The sequence below is a fragment of the Camelus bactrianus genome, chromosome 18 (assembly GCF_048773025.1).
Source record: "Camelus bactrianus isolate YW-2024 breed Bactrian camel chromosome 18, ASM4877302v1, whole genome shotgun sequence".
NCBI classification, from domain to species: Eukaryota; Metazoa; Chordata; class Mammalia; order Artiodactyla; family Camelidae; genus Camelus; species Camelus bactrianus.
The window spans coordinates 14,034,771-14,053,528 of NC_133556.1; the positions used below are offsets into that span (position 1 = coordinate 14,034,771).

Below are 18,758 nucleotides of genomic sequence, written 5' to 3' on the forward strand. Positions count from 1 at the left end.
TAATAGCTTGCCACCATAGCGAGCTAATCACCAATCCCCTCCTCTACACTGCCTCTTACTCCCAATTTTCTACTGCTAGGCATACAACTATTTACTCATCTATGTGTCATCTCCCCCACTACAGACTGTGAACTACTTGAGGGCTCTTACCTGATTATGAGTTACCAAAGTCTGACAAAATACCTAATAATAAGCTAGCTACCTAGAATTCAATTATCTCATGGTCCCAAGCTCTTCTACAGCTCCATGGCATATAAGCCTTTCCTCCCTCAAGTCTTTCACCCTCACAGAGCCCTGGGAACTTACAGGGCAGGCGAGCTTGCATATCGGGAGACAGGATGAGGCGCTGTGGTGCAGGAGTAGGTGCTGGTACTGCCGTGGTGGGAGCAATAGCTGCGGTGGTAGACGTGGTGGTGGCGGCAGCGGAAGGGAAGGCATAGCCTGGTGGCACTGTCAGGGGCTTCAACAGGCTGGAGGAGCCTGGGGGTGGGGCAGGGCTCAAGCGAACAGGGGCAGGTGGGGCCGGCTTCAAGGACAGGGTTGGTGTGGGAGGCCGTGAGGTCCCACTCAGGACCCCCAGAGGGGATGGCAACACTGTAAATACAAAGCAAGCACCGGTCACATAAACCCTGACTAAAGCCTTAGCCTGCTCAGAAAGCCTCCATACTTAATCCCTTCTAGCCCATCAAAGATCGCACCCGTCTCCACCCCAGCTCCTCAAACACTAATTTCATTACTTCTCCCCCAATCCAAGCAACCGGCCTAAAGTACCCCCCAGCATCCTGGCTCCCTTGCAACTCACCCTGGGGGAGAGGCCCACTGTTTGGCTGCAGTGGGGGCAAAAGAACAGGGCCAGGAGGCCGGGATGCTGGAATAAGTGGGGGCCCGGCAGGCGCGGCCGACACCATCAGTGGTGCTGGCAGCACTGGGGGGGTTGGGCCAGGGGTGGGCTGGACTGAGAGCTCAGGGCCTGGAGGGGGTCGGACTGGGACAGGGCCCAGGGGGGTCCGTGGACTGTTCACCACCACCACTGTCCGGCCTTCTTGCTTGGGCACTGGCTGCAACATCCTATGAGGAAAAAACAAGGGGATGGGTAGGGAGAAAGATTAAGGAGTAGGAAAAGAAAAAATAAGGAAGATGAGGTAGAAAAACAGAGATTATTAAAGCAAAGGAGGGAAAGGGAAGACCCAAAGGATAAAGAGGGAAAGAAATCCGAAATAACCGAAAAGCACCAAGCAGAGGAAGGAGGGGAAAAAAAATCAGTAATACAACTGTGGGCCTCTCCCAGGACCATCTTCTAGTTACTGTCTTCCCAGTCCCTCCAAATATTTTGTATCCATCCCATATAAACAACTCAAGCATAGCCTCCATCTTCTTCCTTTCCACCCCAATTCTCCCCAGCCAGCTGCAGCCACTTTTTCTAGGAACCCACCCCCTATTCTTCAGCCCTGGTACCTGTTGACCTTCATCTTGACTGGCTTGGGCCGGGGTGGGGGATCAGGAGCAGTAGCCACCTCTAGTAGAACCCGGCGGGAAATGCGGTGCTGGGGTAGAAATGTGTCAGCCTCGTATCTAGAGACACGACCCTCCAGGCCAATGAGATCAAACCGACCCATGTCTATCCTCTGACGTAAGAAGGAACACAAAAGCATGGTGTCAAAAGGGTCAATGTGGCAATGATTTCTTGAATATGACACCAAAAGCACAGACAACAAAAGAAAAAATTTGTAAGTTAGGACTATATTCAAAGGACACTACCAACAGAGTAAAAAAGCAACCTACAGAATGGGACCAAATTATTTGCAAATCACGTATCTGATAAGAGGTTCACATCCAGAACACATGAAGAATTCCAACAACTGAACAGAAAAACGTAACAATCCAATTAAAAAATCTGCAAACATCTTGAATAGACATTTCTCCAGAGAAAATATACAATGAGCAAAAATAAGCTCAACATCACTAATCATTAAGGAAGTCAAAATCAATGAGATACCACCTCACACCCATTAAGGTAGCTATTATCAAAAAACAGAAAACAGATACTGGCCATGATGTGGAGAAATCAGAACCTTTGCAAACTGCTCGTAGGAATGTAAAATAGTGCAGCCGCTATGGAAAACCAGTACGGCAGCACCTCAAAAATTAAAAATAGAATTACCTTATGATCTGGCAATTCCATTTCTGGGTATATACTCAAAAGAATTGAAAGCAGGGACTTTAACATATGTCTGTACACCTAGGCTCATAGTAGCATTATTCACAATAGCCAAAAGGTGGAAGTAACCCCAGTGTCCACTGATGAATAGATGAATAAACAAAATGTGGTGTGTATATATACGTATATATGTATACGTACACACGCACGTATGCGTATACATGTATGCACAATGTGCACAACAGAATTATTTTTCAACTTCAAAAAAAAAAGAAAAAAGGAAATTTTGGCACATGCTAGTATATGGATGAACCTTGAAGACATTCTAAGTGAAATATGCTAGTCACAAAAGGACAAATACTGTATGATTCCACTTATATGAAGTACCTAGAATAGTAAATTTAGAGAGAAAGTAGAATGGTGGCTGCCAAGTGCTAGGGATAGAGGGAGAATGGGGAGTTGTTATTTGATGGGTATGGAGTTTCAGTTTAGAAAGATGAAAACATTTCTAAAAATGGATAGTAGTGATGGTTGCATAACAATGTAAGTGTATTTAATGCCACTGTATCATACACTTAAGAATGGTTAAAGTGGTAAAATTTGTTTTGTGTGTTTTACAATAATAAAAACAAAAATCTGAGGGGGAGATGGCCAAAAAGAGGGAAGGAGTAGAAAAACAAAATATTTAAGTATTATTAATATGCCAAGTACTTCTAAAAATATTAATACCATGTTCACAAGCATACTGCAGAACAGGCCTCATACTCCCTGTTTTGAAGGGCAAGCTAACTTAGGATTAGAGATTAATAATTAGCTTGCCCAAAGTGACACAGTTAGAAAACAATGAAACTAGAATAATGCTGAGGTGACAGGAGAAGTAAGGATGCAAAAGGTCAGACTCCGGCCTAAAGAAAAGAGGGGCAAGGTTGAGGCAGGGCCAATAACTTTGGGGACAACTGCTTACCTGGAGAGGGTGGACATCAGTGGCCCTTAGCACCAGAGAGGCGGTGCTGAAACAGATGCCTGGAGTGATGAAGGGGGAGGTAACAGGTCGAGGGTCAAACAGGTTTGGATGATTGCAGACTTTTCGAAGCTGCATCAAAATGTTGATGACGCTCATGAAGTGGCCAGTGGCTAGTGTCTCCTTAGTTCTGGGAGAAAGAAGAAATAAATGGGGCATCTTGATAATCACCTCTGCTCCAGTCTAGGGTCCCAGGCCCACCCTCAGTCCTCCCTTACGTGGTCTGTGCCATGAAGTCATCATAGAGACAGCGCTGGCGCTTGGAGAGCCGGCAGCGGATAACATGCTCATACTTTTTAGGCATCTGCTTCTCAACATCCACCTTAACTCGGCGCAGCAAAAAAGGCCGCAAAACCTAAAAGCAAATAAGCAGGAGGCTGACAGGAGAACAGTGGGCACTGAGCCCCAGCCTAGACCCTCTAGCTGGATCTTGGCCTGATGACCAGCAGAGCGCTGGCTTAGCTCATCAGTAAATGATCATGGAGCCATGCAGCATGCAAGGAACCAATCACACAAAGATGAGTCAAGTGCAATCTCTCCTCTCAAGAAATTTACTATAATGAAAGAGACAGATAGAAAGATGATGATACCACAACAATAAGAAGTGATAAAAGAAAGCACTCAGGTCAGAACAACTAACTATGCAGAAAGGATGAATCAAATTACATTTTAAGGAGTCACTGTAAATTTACAAGATTATGAGAATAAATTCACATGAGGAGCTAAGAACAAAATTTGTGGCACTGACAGCAGCATAGAAAACAAAAGGCAAATCTGAGCTCTCAAGAAGTAAAACCTGATAGGACATAATCATCAAGTTCACACAGAAGAAGTGAAAGAAGATAAAATGGAGGAAGAGATATAGTTTCACTAAACCTACTGTGGTAATCATTTCATGATGCATGAGAGACAAATCATTATGTTGTACACCTGAAACTTATACAATACTGTATGTCAATCATATCTCAGCAAAACGGGAATGAAAAACAATTTAAAACATTTAAAAATTTTAAAACAGAAGACGTAAACTTAAGGAAAACTTCCCGGTTTCCAGTCTGATTTATCAAAACAATAGCATGATTGACCAAAATGGACTAGAAATAATAGGTTATAATGCTTGAGATGTTTGCCTCAGAACAGAGTGAGTTCAAGAGGAACTTTTAATGTAAGACATCATCAGAAATTTAAATACAGGTTGAGAGTCAAGGAATTATGAATGAGTATGCCTATGAGATATGTAAATTGGGAGACAAAAAAAAAAATCAGAACGCTGGGAGGTGTTATTTAAAAGCTGGACGCTGGACGAGCGAAGAGGAGCCACAGAAGACCAAAAAAGGAAAAAAAAGAAAAAAAAGAAAAAGATGATGACAACGACAATGAAAACAAAGAAAGAAAGAAAGAAGGAAGGAAGGAAGGAAGAGAAAAGGAAGGAAGGAAGGAAGGAAGGAAGGAAGGAAGGAAGGAAGAAAGAAAGAGGAAGGAGAGAACACACCAAAAATATGAAGCTGTGAAAGTCAGGTAAAGAGAAATCCAAGCCAGGAACTGATCAGCAGTATCATTCTACTCAGAGAATAAGAACAGAAATGTCACCATTAAAGAAAACTAGCAGAATGGTGATGAAGATGAGGTCACTCAATCTGGCAGTGGGTTAGTCACTGGAACACCACAGCCTGACAATTGGATAAATTCAGCCTAGCACTGACTTCTCTCTCCCTAAGGGTTTTCTGGGTATTGCCCTTAGTTCCCCACCATTCCCAGCACTCTTGACAAACTGTTACAGTCCCTACCTTGTGGAGACGTTTGACTAGACCTTCATTGTACTCTTGGCTGCCCTCAATCATGCCAGTTAGGGGGTTAGAGAACCATTCTTTGAACTCGCGATGAGACTGGAAGACATGGGGCATCAAAAAGTGCATCAAGGACCACAGTTCCATGAGGCTATTCTGCAAAGGTGTTCCCGTCAGAAGCAGGCGTCTCTGGCTGCAAAGAGAGGGAAGATGGTCAGCAAAGTCCCAACTTTCCAACTCTTCAAGCCAAGTTAACCCTCCCATGAATTCCCATCTCCATCTTTACCTGTTGAAGTTGAGCAATGACTGCCAGCGCTGTGATTTGAAATTCTTGATGTTCTGAGCCTCATCCAGAATAAGATAGCGCCAGTTCTTGCGGCGGAAGGCCTGGTGGTCCTGCAGCACCAGCTTGTAAGATGTGATACACACATGGAAGGCATTGGGCTTGGTCCAGCCCTGCAGTATCAGGAAAAAGCAGACAATGGGGTGAGAAGAGAAGAGAAGACAGGACAGGACAAAAAGAAGACAACCTAAGGTCTTTAAAGGACAGAAATCACATTGGGAGGAAAGAGGAAAGTCCCAGGAGCAGAAAGGGCAACAAAGAGGGAAGGGAAAGGAATTCGTTTGAAGAAAGGACCTTAAAGTACAGGAAGCATCAATTGGGGAGGGGAGTGATTACATGGGGGGACAAACCTGCCGCTTGAGCTTCCTCTCTTTCTGCGCTCCATAGTATGTGAGAATTTTAAAGCTGGGGCACCAACGTTTCAGCTCCATCTCCCAGTTCAACATCACACTGGTGGGGACAATGATCAAATGGGGACCCCAGTTACCTGTTTAGCAAAAGAATGAAAGATGTACAACATGGTGACTATAGTTAATAATACTGTATTGCATATTTGAAAGTTGCTGGGAGACTAGATCTTCAAAGTTCTTGTTACAAGAAAAAAACCAAATGTTTTGCAACTATGTATGGTGACAGGTATTTACTACTCTTATTGTGCTAGTCATTTAGCAATATATTTACAAATACTGAATTATGTTGTACATCTGAAACTGATATAATGTTGTATGTCAAATAAACCTCAACTTTAAATAATAAAGTAAGATTCAGAAATATTTAGGACAGAGGAATCTTTAAAAAGATGAGAGGTGGTAAGGAATTAGTAACGTTGGGGTTCTGGTTCCTCACATATTAATTACCATGACCATTTTGTCCTAATGGCCCTTCCTAAGAATTCTAGCACCTATATTGATCCCTCTATACAGTTACTGATCAGAGTCAATGAGCTAATTAGCAGCAAAAGACTGTTTCACTATGCTACAGCTGAAGTCACCATGAAACAAGCTTCCCAAGGAATTAGCCAAGGAGACACAAAAGGAAGAGCCTTGCTTAGTTACCTTTCTCACAGGCCAAGTGGGCAAGCAGGGAGATGGTCTGGATCGTCTTGCCTAATCCCATTTCATCAGCAAGAATGCCATTAAGTTTCTTCTCATACATAGTAACCAGCCAGTCCAGCCCAATGTGTTGGTACTCCCGGAGCTGGCCCCGCAGGAGCAGGGGGATGGGTGTCTTCACCTGGCACGGAGGAAGAGAAGTATCACATGTAACTGAGGCATACGTCACTGAGAAACAAGAAAGTCAAGATATGAGAAAGCAGATGCTAGGGCCTGAAAATACCTGGGTAGTAGCCAAGGTGTAACCCTTGGGCTGGAGACTTTCAGCTGCTGCAGCGATGTCAGTAATTTCTTTCTTAGGGCCTAGAGTGGTGGTGGGCCCTGGGGTGGGAGGTCCACTGCCCCCATCTGCCTCACTCTGTTCTTCATCCCGGGCAAGCAAGTACTCCACCCCAAAGTCATCATCTTCCTCTTCCTCGTCTGCTTGACTCTGTGACTCAGACTCCTCAGACTCCTCAGACTCAGATTCCTCTGATTCTGAACTTCCACTTGTTTCTTCCTCCTCTGACTGCTCATCTTCCTCATCCTCACTCTGCTCCTCAACAGAGTCTAAAGCACAAGACCAAGGCTTAGTGTTCACCATACCGGTTTCAGTGCCCGCCCTCCCCAGTTCCTGCCTCATGACCACACATTCACCTGACTGACTGCTACTATCCTCTTGAGGAGCCTCTTCAGCTTCTGCAGCCCCCTCTGGTTCACAGTCAGAGCTGTTAGGCTCAACTTCATCTTCATCGTCCTCTTCACTACTCCCAGAACCTGGGGCAGAGGCATCAGAGGCATAGGCTCCAGCATACTGCTGTAGTAGCTCCTCCATAGACAGCTCACCTGGATGAGAAATGGAAGGTAAGCCTTAGGCCTCAAGGAGAAGGAAGGAGGAGAGGTCTGAGTGGTGCCAATTTATTCCACCTCAGTCTCTGCAGACACTGCTAAGCCTAGGTCTGAGGGGAGGCAAAAGAGTTTACTTTTAGCACCAGCTACTAAGGCCAAGCCCCATAACATGGGCTACAATCATGGACAGAGCTGCCTTCCATTAGGAGGGACAGTTATCAATCTGATGAACCTCCCCTATAAGGTCAAGTAAAACATGGCCAGTATCCTCTTCCAAAAGCTCTTCCCTCCACTGAGCTCTCACATCACTTTGTTCAAACTTTCATCATAACCGTAATATTCTACTTGTAATTATTCATTTATATATCTGGCTTTGTCATATTAGACCTAGAGGTCCTCCAGGAAAGATAAAAGTGTCTTATCCATCTCTTTATCTCTGGCACTTTGCACAGAGATAACGAGCGGATGCTCAGTAAAACGCGTGGTGAGTGTCACCTTCTCGTGCCAACTCGCTCAGCTCCATGGCATGATCTACATCCCCTTCCAACTGCTCCTCAGCTGCTATGGTATCCTCTTCATCCTCCGCTAGGAAAGAGAATGAAGCAAGATCAATGGGAATACAGGTCAGGATACAGTCCAAGTGAAAGAGGTGAGAAAGGCTGAAACATTAGGTCCACACAATTCAAGGGGTAAGAGGCAACAGCATAAAGTACAGGCCTAACCTTCATCCTCATTGGCGGTAAACTCTTCATCTTCCTCATCTGGATGCCAATGCTGTTTGTTGTGCTGTGTGACAGAGGAGGGTGGGGGCTTTACCTGTATCGCAAAGGATGAAAAAGGAGAAAGGCTAAAGTTAGAGCAGCAGGAGAAAGGCACAACATTAAATTAGAAATCACAGAACAGTCTCTCTGTCCCACTGAATGACAGTTGCCACTGGCACAGTTCCAGGGCAAGGATGTAATCAAAGGTTTTCAATTTCAGCACCAGCTACCAAATCCTTGCCCCACTGCCTGGGGGAGGACCTGTGAAAGTGCTAGAAAAGAATCACACACCCACAACACCAACCCCACGCACTCAGACACATGGAGAAACAGACATCTTAGGTCCAAGAGAGACTTCAAGATTACCACTCCAGATCCAAACCTACAAACCAGCAAGGGATTATTAGGGCCATTTCACATAAGTGACAAGGGCCAAAAGTAAATAAGTATTTTTTTTCAAGGTTACTCATTAATTCAAAGAGTAGAGTACAGTACACTCTTCTAGGCATCAGAATGTCTGCCTAGCTCAGACTGTAACTTGCCCCAAACCCGGATTCTCTCCAATCCATCCCCAAATGAAAACCCAACTGCTCAGACCAGGGAGAAATCCTGAAAGCCACAACCAGCCTCATAGACCAGAACTTAGTCCTAGAAGCTCCTCCTCTGCTCCCTCTCTGAACTCACCCTCTATCCCTATTGCCCATACCTTCAACACCTGAGATGGCTCCTCTTCACCACCTTCTTCAGGCCCATCTCGGGTGTCACTATTGCGAGATGAGGGGGGTCTCAAGGGGCTGGAAGGCCCTCCTAGCAGCTGAGGGGGGAGGGAACGGAGCAGCTCTTCCAGTGGCAATTCTCCCTCACGTCGAAGCAGCTCAATCTCACGCCTCTGGGTCTCTGCATCATTGCCTTCCTGTTGTTCTTCAACCTCAATCGTTTCCTCATCATCCTCTTCCTCCTCCTCTTGGGGTTGGAAGTCCCCATCTATAGCAGGAGAACAAGGTCACAAAGTCCACGGGGCCCTGCAAGCCACAGGGTGGGTTTTCAGCTCTGGAAAGGGTACATGAGGAAGAGTAACAGAGCCAAAGAGGACACACACCTTCATCATCCATCCGGGAAACTGGGGGTGGAGGACTAGAGGCAGCTGAGGAAGAGCCAAGGCAAGGGGAGGAACCAGCTTTGCTGGAGGCTAATGGCTGGTTGAGGCTCTGAGACAGAAGATCTGAGTACTTTTCAGTTTGCCCCACAATGAAGTCCAGGTGCAAGTCCAGAGCTTTTTTCCGCTTTTCCTCAAGCCGAGACTGTTGCTTAAATTGCACCACCTGTCACAAGCATAAAATGGACAGGTTACCAAAATAATCTTTTTTCCATGTACTCTTACTCAACATTTAGGGAAGTCTCCTCTATGCCAGCAGGACTAGATTTTCAAGAGGGAAGAGCTAAATGACCTTTTAGGGTGCCTCTGAGGAAAGCAGAAAGAGAACACGGGGGAAAGAAGAGCCAGCTTAGCCTCAGGCAGCGGGAAAGATTTACAAATGTACCTGGAGCAGAACCTTAAAGATTAAGTAGATGTTCCCTAAGTGGAAATGAGGAGAAAGACATTCCTAACAGCTGAAGAGCATGTGTAAATGGCCACAGATGTACAAAAGAATTTTTGAAGTAGAAAAGAGAAACAACTATTAAGAGGTAAGAATGAGAATACAGACAGAAACCAGGTTAACATCTAAGAAACAATTACAATTTAATATATGGGAACAATTCAATTAATGAGAACTTTGATGGTACTTAAGTAGATAAAGGGTACAGACGTGTTTTAGAAAACACATGCTTACTGCAAAGGACAGATGGCCTAGAGGGGTTAAGAAGTCCTATTAACAATCCCCAAAGAGAAAGCCCTTCTTTTTCCACTGTACTTTTTCCTTCCTCATAGCTAGAAAGGTCCAACGTATAACAAAAATGTCATTAGAGTTGCTTGAAAATTATAATACTTACACTCTGAAAGAGAAATTTTGATCATTCCTGCCACCATGCTATCCACTTACCAAACTCAAGGCATTTCCCTTTCCCAATCCCTGTTGCCTACCTTTTCCACGTTGCTCCAGAACTGCCTAACATCCTTGGCCATGGTGGAGGCGATTCGGCGCAGCTTGGCTTGCTCCTCCCTCCGGGCCCGTTCCTCTTTCTGCCGCTGCTCCTCGTGGTGCCGGATCACCATACGCACCACCTGTGGGAACAAGGAACCAGCATGGAAACACTTGAAGGCCAGACCCTCAGCCCCTCCCCAAGTCAAAAGCAAAGAGAACAGTCAAGGCCAAGAAAGCTGGGAAGTCAGAGCTTGCCTCTTGAGACTATGGGCATTAATTAACTAGCATCTTACTGTTATGATTTGTTCTCTTCCATCCAACCCACCCATCAAAGAAAACCAAATCTGAAAAAGAAATGGAAAGTAGCAGACCCAGTAGAGGACATACCTTACGGGCCACACCTCGTTTCCAACGGCGCTCCTGAGCAAAGTCAGCAGAGAGCCACTGCATCTCCTCACACAGATAGTCCCAGTGGCCCTTGGGGCGGGGAGGCTCGGGCACTTTAGGCAGCCTCTTCAGTGACCAGAAACCCTCCTTCCGCAGCTCAGCAATCCGGGTCTCAATCTCAGCTTCCTAGCAAGGGAGAGCCAGGTCATTCAAGTTACTGGACATACACCCCCACCTCGTGATCAGGGCTGAAGTCCTGAGTTCTGCTATGTAGGTATAGGCACTGATTGGACTGAGTGCTTTATGTGTGTCTTGAGTTCACATCCTAACCCTGCAAGCTAGTATTATACTCCCTTTAGGTGAGTGGGAAAAAAAAAGATCAAGGATGTTAAGTGACTTACCTGAGATTACACAGATAGGAAGTGACAGGGCTGGGACTTAAAAATTGGCCCAATGACTCCAGATACCAGATTTAATGCTCTTTCCATTATTTCACACTCTATACCCTATGAATGTAGGCAAAACTTTGGAAAATATATCCCAAAGGGAGTTTCCCAGAGAAGCAGGGAGAGCATTGCTTCCTTACTGACTCTAGATACAAGGGATCTTAACTGCTGTAGAATTCTACTTACACAAAAGTATGTTCATGCTTAAAAATACGCTATAAAGCCCAATTTATACAATCTTGTTTATTTTCAAAAAGTTCTACTATTATAAAAATGTATTTTTTCTGTAGAAAATACTGAAATTATGTACAAAAAGATTAACAGTATAACAAAAAGGTAACACCGTCTGGGGGAGAGTATAGCTCAGTGGCAGAGCACATGCTTAGCATGCATGAGGTCATGGGTTTGATCCCCAGTAGCTCCATTAAATAAAAATAGTAATAATAAATAAATAAACCTAATTACCTCCCCACTAAAAACAAACAAAACAAAAGATATCACTGTCTCTTTATTGATTATATCTCATAAGAAGAAAAATAAAAGCTCTTGAAATTTATATTTAACAGAAGTGACTTAAAAACTCAGGACAACTGCCCTCATTACCCTTGTCCTCTCCTGACAAACACTAAATCAGAAGAACTAACAGTCACAGATGAGAGGGAACTATACGGCCTGAAGGTGAAGGAAGCATCAAGAAAAGACATAGTTATTAGATCAATGGCTCTCAGATTTGAGTATGCATCAGAATCATCTGCAGTGCTTTTTCAGACAAAGCACTGGGCCGCATCCCTAGAGTTTTAAATGGGTAGGTAGAAAAAGGATACAAAGAATTTGCATTTCTAATAAGTTTCCAGATAATGCTGATGTTGCTTGCCCAGGGAACACACTTCTAGTAAGTGTAACAGAGACTGTAAGTAGCAAATGAGAAGTAGACACCAGTAACTCTCAAGAGCCTCATAGCTTACAAAGTACTTTCATGTCTATTTTCTCCTTTAATTTAAACCTTTTAACAGTCAATACACTATTACACCATCCCTATTCTACAGAAAAGAAAATGAGGCTCAGAGTTCAAGCAACTTGTTCAAGAGCATGTAAGCCAAGGCAGAGCCTATATTCTAAATCAATGATAAGGAAAGAAATATAAAATACCCATGAGACATACGAGTTCAGGGAAAAAGACTCCCAAGAAGCCTCACAGGCCTTTCTAATACGTACATGTTTGGCTTGCTCTGCAATCTCAGCATGGCTCTTCTCCCACTTTGGGCCCTTGTTAGCCAGGTCAGCAGCCTGGGGTAGGTTAAACCCCTCCAGGGGCACTGTGGCACCATCTGGGGGCCCTGGAGGTCCATCCAAAGAGGAATCTTGAGCTATATGCTGCGGGGAGATGCCACCTGCCCCACTAGAGGCTGGGGAACTGGATGAGGCAGGGGACACAGGATTGCTGCCTGTCATGCCGTCCGACACCATCTAGAAAAGGGGGAAATGACAGATAAAATGAATTCTTAGCAGCACTCTACCAGGGGATTTAAGCATATTATTTCATTCAATCTTCACAAGAAAAAACTCTGGAGTAAGGTATCAACCTCATTTTTATAAACACAGCGCTTGGGATTTAATAAGTTTTAATAAGGTGCTCAAGGAGGCAAAGCCATGTTTCCAGTAAACACTTGGCATGCAAGAGGAATTGTAGCCTGACATTTACATAGTTCCCAAATTCAAGACTACTACTATAGCGTATGACTTCAAAATTTTAATGATCCTTTCAGGACCTCAATCATTTCACTCATATAAACAATTCCGTTTTTCCTTCCTTTTCACAGCCAGTATGGCAGATTCATCTATGCAAGTAAATTTAAGCCTCCACCAAATCCAAATCACATCAAAAAAGCCCAAGATCACCTAAACCTCTGTATGTTCATCACCATTCTTAGCAGGGAGGAATAGCTCAGTGGCAGAGTACATGCTTAGCATGCACAAGGTCCTGGATTCAATCCCCAGTACTTCCATTAAAAACAAACAAAAAGTCTTGGTAGTTTCCTTTACTGAAAGCGGGAAGAAAAGGAAAGGATTGGTCACTGTTCTTAAACACCCACCTATTACAAGGTACTGCACAAACAATAAAAAGTAGAGAACAAAGTTCTACTTAAATGTGGACCGTAAGGGAACTCATGAAATTCACTCTGGCACACAAGCTTCACAGTATGCCATTCAAATTCCTACCTCAGCTAAATGACAAAAGACTATATGTCGCAGAATTCCCTTGTTTCTCAGAATTACAAATATCAAACCTACTATAACCATCAAAAGTCTACTGTTCACAAATCTAGGTCTGTCCAGTTTCAAAAGTCATGATTTCTTTTCCTACCTCCTGCACTCCCTTGGTATGAGAAAATAAACATTACACACCATCCATGCTAATCTTGTTCCAGTTCTGAAAGAAACTGAGCTATTCTCAAAGCACACAGTCTTAGAAGGCTTTTGTCCCAAACTCCATTTCCAACCCGGGTTAATTCCACCTTTTTCAGGCAATGAGGAGTTTCCATACTCTTAGAGATCAACGATATACTAATGTCAAGCAGAATATTAGTATCCAACAGGCCTGACATGAGATTAAAGATTCTCCAAACTCAGCTACCCAGGTATTTATGAAAATATGGCCAAGACCTGCCACATTTCTTCTGCCTCAGAGTCAGCAACCCACAAAGTAAAAGCAGAGAAGGAACCTTCCCCACTTTCAAACCTGTGTTTGCAAGACTGGGAGCTGAGGGTGAGCAGGGGAGGGGCTGCTCTGCATGGTCCCACTCCCAGGCTCCTCTTTGGATGCCTGAAGAATGACTGGGTTGTTGTCACCACTGCTGCTGGCCGAGGGGCTGGCGTCCGGCTGCAGGGCATGCTGGGAGCTGGCCTCATTCTGGGCCACCGGCCACCGGGACCCGCCTTCCAGGGCCCGGGGCCCACTAGGGCGTCCCAGCCTCCGCTCAGGTCCACCGGCCTCTGGAGCACCTAAGGTAGGATAAAAAGAGTAGAAATAGGGTTTAGAAAGATTAAAGAATCTTTCAAAAATCAGGAATAACATTAAAGAATAAAGATACATAAACATAATGATTATAGCTTACATTTCTTGAGCACCTACTATGTGTCAGGTACTTTACTGAGTACATACTTGATGTGTTCTATAATCCTCACACCTACCTTATAAACCAGATCCTCTTTGTACCATAATAAACGCTTATTTAGTTCCCTCTACATGTTGAGGAAAGAGCCATGCAGAAAAGACCACTGACCTAAATGGAGCTTATATTCTAATGTTTCTTCTATTTCATAAGTTAATAATTAAGAACACAAAGAGACCAAATGACCTGCATAAGGTTACACAGTAAAGAACTAGAAGGAGGTCTTAAATCTTGATAGTCTGATGCCAAAACCCCGGGAAAAATGCTGCTCTCCTTGAGAGAGCCGAGGTGATCAGATCTTTGTATCCATAGTCCCAGTTCCACTGTTGCACCACTATCATTATCTCAAACTTCTCTCCCATTAACATCAACAAGAAATGGTATCTGAGCCCTCACCTGTGTGAGCTGAGACCACACCCCCTGTGAAAGTCTGTACTTCCACGGTGCCGCCGTACTGAGGGGAATCACGCCTAAAACAAAAAGTAGGGGAGGAAAACAGCAGTGAGGAACCAATCCACATTTAACAATACCCATCAAAACCTTATCCACACCAACTTTTGAGGCTTTCAAATATACCCAAATCAGTTATAAGGCTGAATAAAATTATCATAGTAGGAAAAGCTCACATTTTGGAAAAACAAAAGCAAATCATTTTGTAAAAACAGAATTCCCTAGGGACATGAGATTCTGGCTGGGAGAGGGAGAAGCAAAGAAGTGAAGCCAAAAAAAAAAAAAAAAAGTTTAAAAAGCTTAAGTGTAAAAGGTTCCAACCACTGAATGGAGAGCAAATAACAAAGCCAAAAAAGCTGTCACATTCAGAAACTCAGAAGGTGCTGGCTGCCTGCTCTCCTTTCCAGTGAGGTGTGAACATATGATAATCTACCCTTCCTCAGGACTGGGCCCTGCGACTCGTATACCTGCACCATGAGACACTTCCCCAAACAAGAACTACAGCAGGAGGCTTTAGAGGAGCAGTCAGATGTGAGGAAGGCCGAACAGCAAAGAACTATACCCCGGAAATAGGCAGAGTAAACCCACACAAGGCCCGGAAGTGTTTCCCCAGTGTTTAAGGAAATTCCTTAACCACGGTGCAGCCTTTGATTAACTCCCTCCTCCACAACAGACTCACTGGACTCGAGCTAACCAGAATCCGAGAAGCTTAAACTCTTGACCTCACGCTTTATCACTGTCTCCCAACCTGTCCCAACAGCCTGACCCAGCGTGACCCCTGACCTCTGCCCGAGGTTGCCACTAGCCCTAAGGTAGCCCCGCCCCCTCCTGGACTCCCACCCCACCCAACGTGTGCGACAGATTGGGGGAGGGGCCCGCGCGTGCGCGCCTGGAGGCGGAGAGAGCCGGCTGCGCGCACCGCCCGGGGGCTCCCGCCAGAACCCAAACCCACGCACACAAGGGTCGCAGGGCTGGAAAGCCTCTCATCCCTGCCCGTTAGGGAGCTCCCCCCAACCCCAGCAGACCGCGAAAGGCTGAGACAAGGGAGGGCTCGTGCCGCCAGGTCCTGGCTCCTGACTGGATACGGTGGGCGCGCGCCCCGACTACTCGTCCCACGCCCCCCTTCCTCTTCCCGCGCGCCCCTTGGGGGGGGGGGCTGGGGTTGGTGGGCGGGCAGGAGCGCACCTGGGTCCGTTCTCTCAGGGCTCGCTCGCTCGCTCAGGCACGCGTGCGCAGACAGGCGGGAGGGGAGAGGAGACGCGCCTGGGTCCAGTGCCGGCCGGCCTGGTCCCCCTCAGCCTGTCTCTATGGGCGCGCGCCGACAGCCTCGCGCACCGGCCCCGGGGCCCCGGCCGAAGGTGCGCGCGCAGCACCCCGGGAAGGTGGGAGGGGAGGCGATGGCGGAAAGATGCGCGCGCAGTCACCAGTCAGGGGAGGGGGAACTGCGGGACGTCCGCCATCTTGTCTCCCTCTCCTTACCTGCGTCCTCGGGGGCGTGCGCACCACCCCCCCTCCCGCCGAGGAGGGGGGAGGGCCCCCTCTTGGCTGCCGCCTTCGCGGCCTTTAAATTCCCCTGGGGCCCACGGCTACTGCCACCGCCTTGCTTCCACTGCTTCCTCTCACGCCACGGAGATGCAGGCGGCGGGTGGGAAAAATGGGAGACGCTACTCGCAGCGAACCTCCGCCGCCGCTTCCGAGGCCTCACCAAAATGGCCGCCGCCGTCTCGGCCGCCACCACCAACACCACCGCCACCACCACAACTCACTATCGTTACCGCCGGCGCGGCCCGTTCTCTCGCGAGAGACAGTACTGGAGGTTGGGGGAGCGGGGAGGCTCGCGTGCTAGCGTAGGGCGCTGCCTGAAACGCAAGGCAAACTGGGAAATGTAGTCTCTCTGGAGGCTGCGCGCTTGTCCCGCGGCAGAGCGTCTTTATCCTCCACCACTGAACCTGCCGCTGGGGCTGCATTGCGGCTGCCAACTCGGACCAGTCCACCCCCCGCACCCAGAGAGCTGAAGCAATTTCTACTTCAAGTAAGATATCAGTGGAGCCTGGGTCTCTGGATTCCCAGGCAGTCTTCTTATGTAGAGCTGCTTCATTTTACACAAGGGTGGTATTCCCAATAGCTCCTAAGCGCTTATGCCCTCTGTTCGCCAACTTCTAGTTTAAGAACCCTTTTGTGAGTCTGATACCCTCACATCGGGACAGAATAATAATAATAACAACAGATACCTTATACTGAGGCCGTTTTGTGCATTGATTATCTCTTAATCCCAGCGGTGCTCCATTTTAAACAAATGTTTTGAGGCTTATAGAATAACCAGTGACAACCCAAAGACGAAGTTCATAGCCAGGCAGTCAAAGTCACAAGAATACACACACAAAATTTACCACCTAAAGCCCACCCTAGGAGCCAGGTTAGGAAGCCCTGATAAAGCTCTCATAAAGGTGTTCTTCATGCACTCAGTTTAGCTCTTCACTCGTCTATTCAAAGAGTTGATGATTCTATGTTGTTGAAGTCCTGTTTTTCTTAGAGGGGTTGAAAACTCTAAAACGTAGAAGGACCAGGAAGGTAATGTAAATAAAGCAAAGAGGGGCAGATGAGGAATGTGAGGAACAAGAGGCCATATGTCTCTCAAAAGGAATATTTACTGGTCAAACTACTATTCCTGTGGTTTCCCTACAGGAATGTGGGCCCAGATACGTCAGATTCAGCCACAGGCTGAGTTTGCTTCTCACCTAGATAGAAGCAACTGGGTTGGATTGTTTGATTGAAAACGTGGATAAATGCCCATCCATTTAGGTCCAGTTCAGGGTCTTTTTTCCAGGCCAAGTTTACATATTTCTGAGACCTCATCACAGAACCAGCCACCCTCAGCTCCCAAAAGATCTCACATCTCTTGGCCTTTCCATATACCTTTTCAGCAATTTTTCCTTCAGAATTTAGCTCAAGAGCCACAAGCCCCAGGTGATCTTTCTTGACCATCCTCGGGCTGGTTTAATACCCCTCCTGGCGTCGTACCCTCCCGAACTTCATAAAGCACTGATTGCATTGTATCTGAACTCATGGTCTGTCCACCCCACCCCAAGAACTATTCTTAACCCCTTGAGGGTAGGGACATGGTTTATACAAGACAATTCACAGTGCCAGTCTCAGATAATTCAGGAAACTTATTAGTGTGAGCTATTTGTATCATAACACCTTATTAAAAACAAAAATAACTGGTGTTGGATACGTGAGCTCAAAATCACGATAAATCCAAAAATCTGTCTTCCATTTCCGTGACTACAACCCTGGTCCAGCCACCATCATCTCTTGGCTTGAATTACTCCTACTGGGCCTTCCATTTGCACTCTTGTTTCCCTTTACTCCATTCTCCACATGGCAATCAGAGTGACAATTTCGTATAAACCAGATCATGTTGCTCTCACTTAAGATCCCCAAATGGCATCCTAGTCTTCTTAGATGAAAATTATGTATCATGGCTTAAAATCCCCATAGGATAGATGTTATATTGTGCTGAAGAAGCCAGACACAAGAGTATATGCTTGTGATTCTAATTATATGAAGTTCAAGAGAAGGCAGAATTAATTGATGGTGATAAAAATCAGAGTAACCATTGAGGGAGAAGAATTTTAACTGGAAAGAGGCACAAGAGGGATACTAGAGATGTGTCATATCAGTAAACTACCGTAGTTGGTAAACTACGGCCCAAAGGGCAAGTCACGCCCACCACCTGTTTTTGTATAGCCGGCAAGCTAAGAATGGTTTTTACATTTTCAAATGGTTGAGGAAAATCAAAAGAAGAAAAGTATTTTGTGATATGTTAAAATTACATGTAATTCAAATTTCATTGTCCAAAACTAAAGATTTAAGGGAATCCAACCATATCTGTTCATTTACATAGCAACTATGGCTGCTTTCCTGCTACAGTAGCAGAGCTGAGTAGTTGGAACAGAGGCCATAGGCCACAGAGCGTGAAACTGTTTTCTAACTGGCACTTTACAAAAAAAGTTTGCTGACTCCTCTTGTATACCTTGATTTGGATGCGGTTGCATCCACGGTGTATACAGATGTAAACATTCACTGAACAGTGTACTTAAAATGTGTACACTTTATGTACCTCACAACATGTGTTTTACACGTAACATTTTAAAAATAAAATAGTCCTACAGGATATGATGTCTCTCTACATTTCTTTAAAACTT

The 18,758-nt window shown here is 45.6% G+C and overlaps 1 protein-coding gene and 1 non-coding gene across 8 annotated transcripts in view; both read right to left on the reverse strand.

Moving 5' to 3' along the window:
* SRCAP (Snf2 related CREBBP activator protein) overlaps positions 1–17,170 on the reverse strand; it is a 31,155-nt gene extending 13,985 nt beyond the window's left edge. The window contains exons 1-21 of one of the 7 annotated variants that reach the window (XM_045508300.2): positions 16,030–16,722; positions 14,497–14,570; positions 13,668–13,930; positions 12,143–12,394; positions 10,482–10,667; positions 10,094–10,234; positions 9,110–9,332; positions 8,717–8,994; positions 7,972–8,065; positions 7,745–7,834; positions 7,058–7,246; positions 6,645–6,970; positions 6,365–6,542; positions 5,660–5,796; positions 5,253–5,422; positions 4,967–5,159; positions 3,398–3,534; positions 3,123–3,309; positions 1,456–1,625; positions 803–1,068; positions 307–594 (exon numbers count right to left, since the gene is read on the reverse strand). In XM_045508300.2, the coding sequence (XP_045364256.2) occupies positions 307–594; positions 803–1,068; positions 1,456–1,625; positions 3,123–3,309; positions 3,398–3,534; positions 4,967–5,159; positions 5,253–5,422; positions 5,660–5,796; positions 6,365–6,542; positions 6,645–6,970; positions 7,058–7,246; positions 7,745–7,834; positions 7,972–8,065; positions 8,717–8,994; positions 9,110–9,332; positions 10,094–10,234; positions 10,482–10,667; positions 12,143–12,394; positions 13,668–13,721 (3,559 nt within the window). In that variant the 5' untranslated portion in view covers positions 13,722–13,930; positions 14,497–14,570; positions 16,030–16,722. Of the gene's footprint in view, positions 1–306; positions 595–802; positions 1,069–1,455; positions 1,626–3,122; positions 3,310–3,397; positions 3,535–4,966; positions 5,160–5,252; positions 5,423–5,659; positions 5,797–6,364; positions 6,543–6,644; positions 6,971–7,057; positions 7,247–7,744; positions 7,835–7,971; positions 8,066–8,716; positions 8,995–9,109; positions 9,333–10,093; positions 10,235–10,481; positions 10,668–12,142; positions 12,395–13,667; positions 13,931–14,496; positions 14,571–15,017; positions 15,037–15,735; positions 15,968–16,029 lie in introns of those variants that run through there. The other 6 variants (XM_045508299.2, XM_010972451.3, XM_045508301.2 and 3 more) reach the window with 6 other exon arrangements.
* LOC123613507 (small nucleolar RNA SNORA30/SNORA37 family) lies at positions 8,156–8,286 on the reverse strand. Its single transcript, XR_006720871.1, has one exon. It is a non-coding gene; the product is annotated as a small nucleolar RNA SNORA30/SNORA37 family (small nucleolar RNA).
* Positions 17,171–18,758: the final 1,588 nt, after the last annotated feature.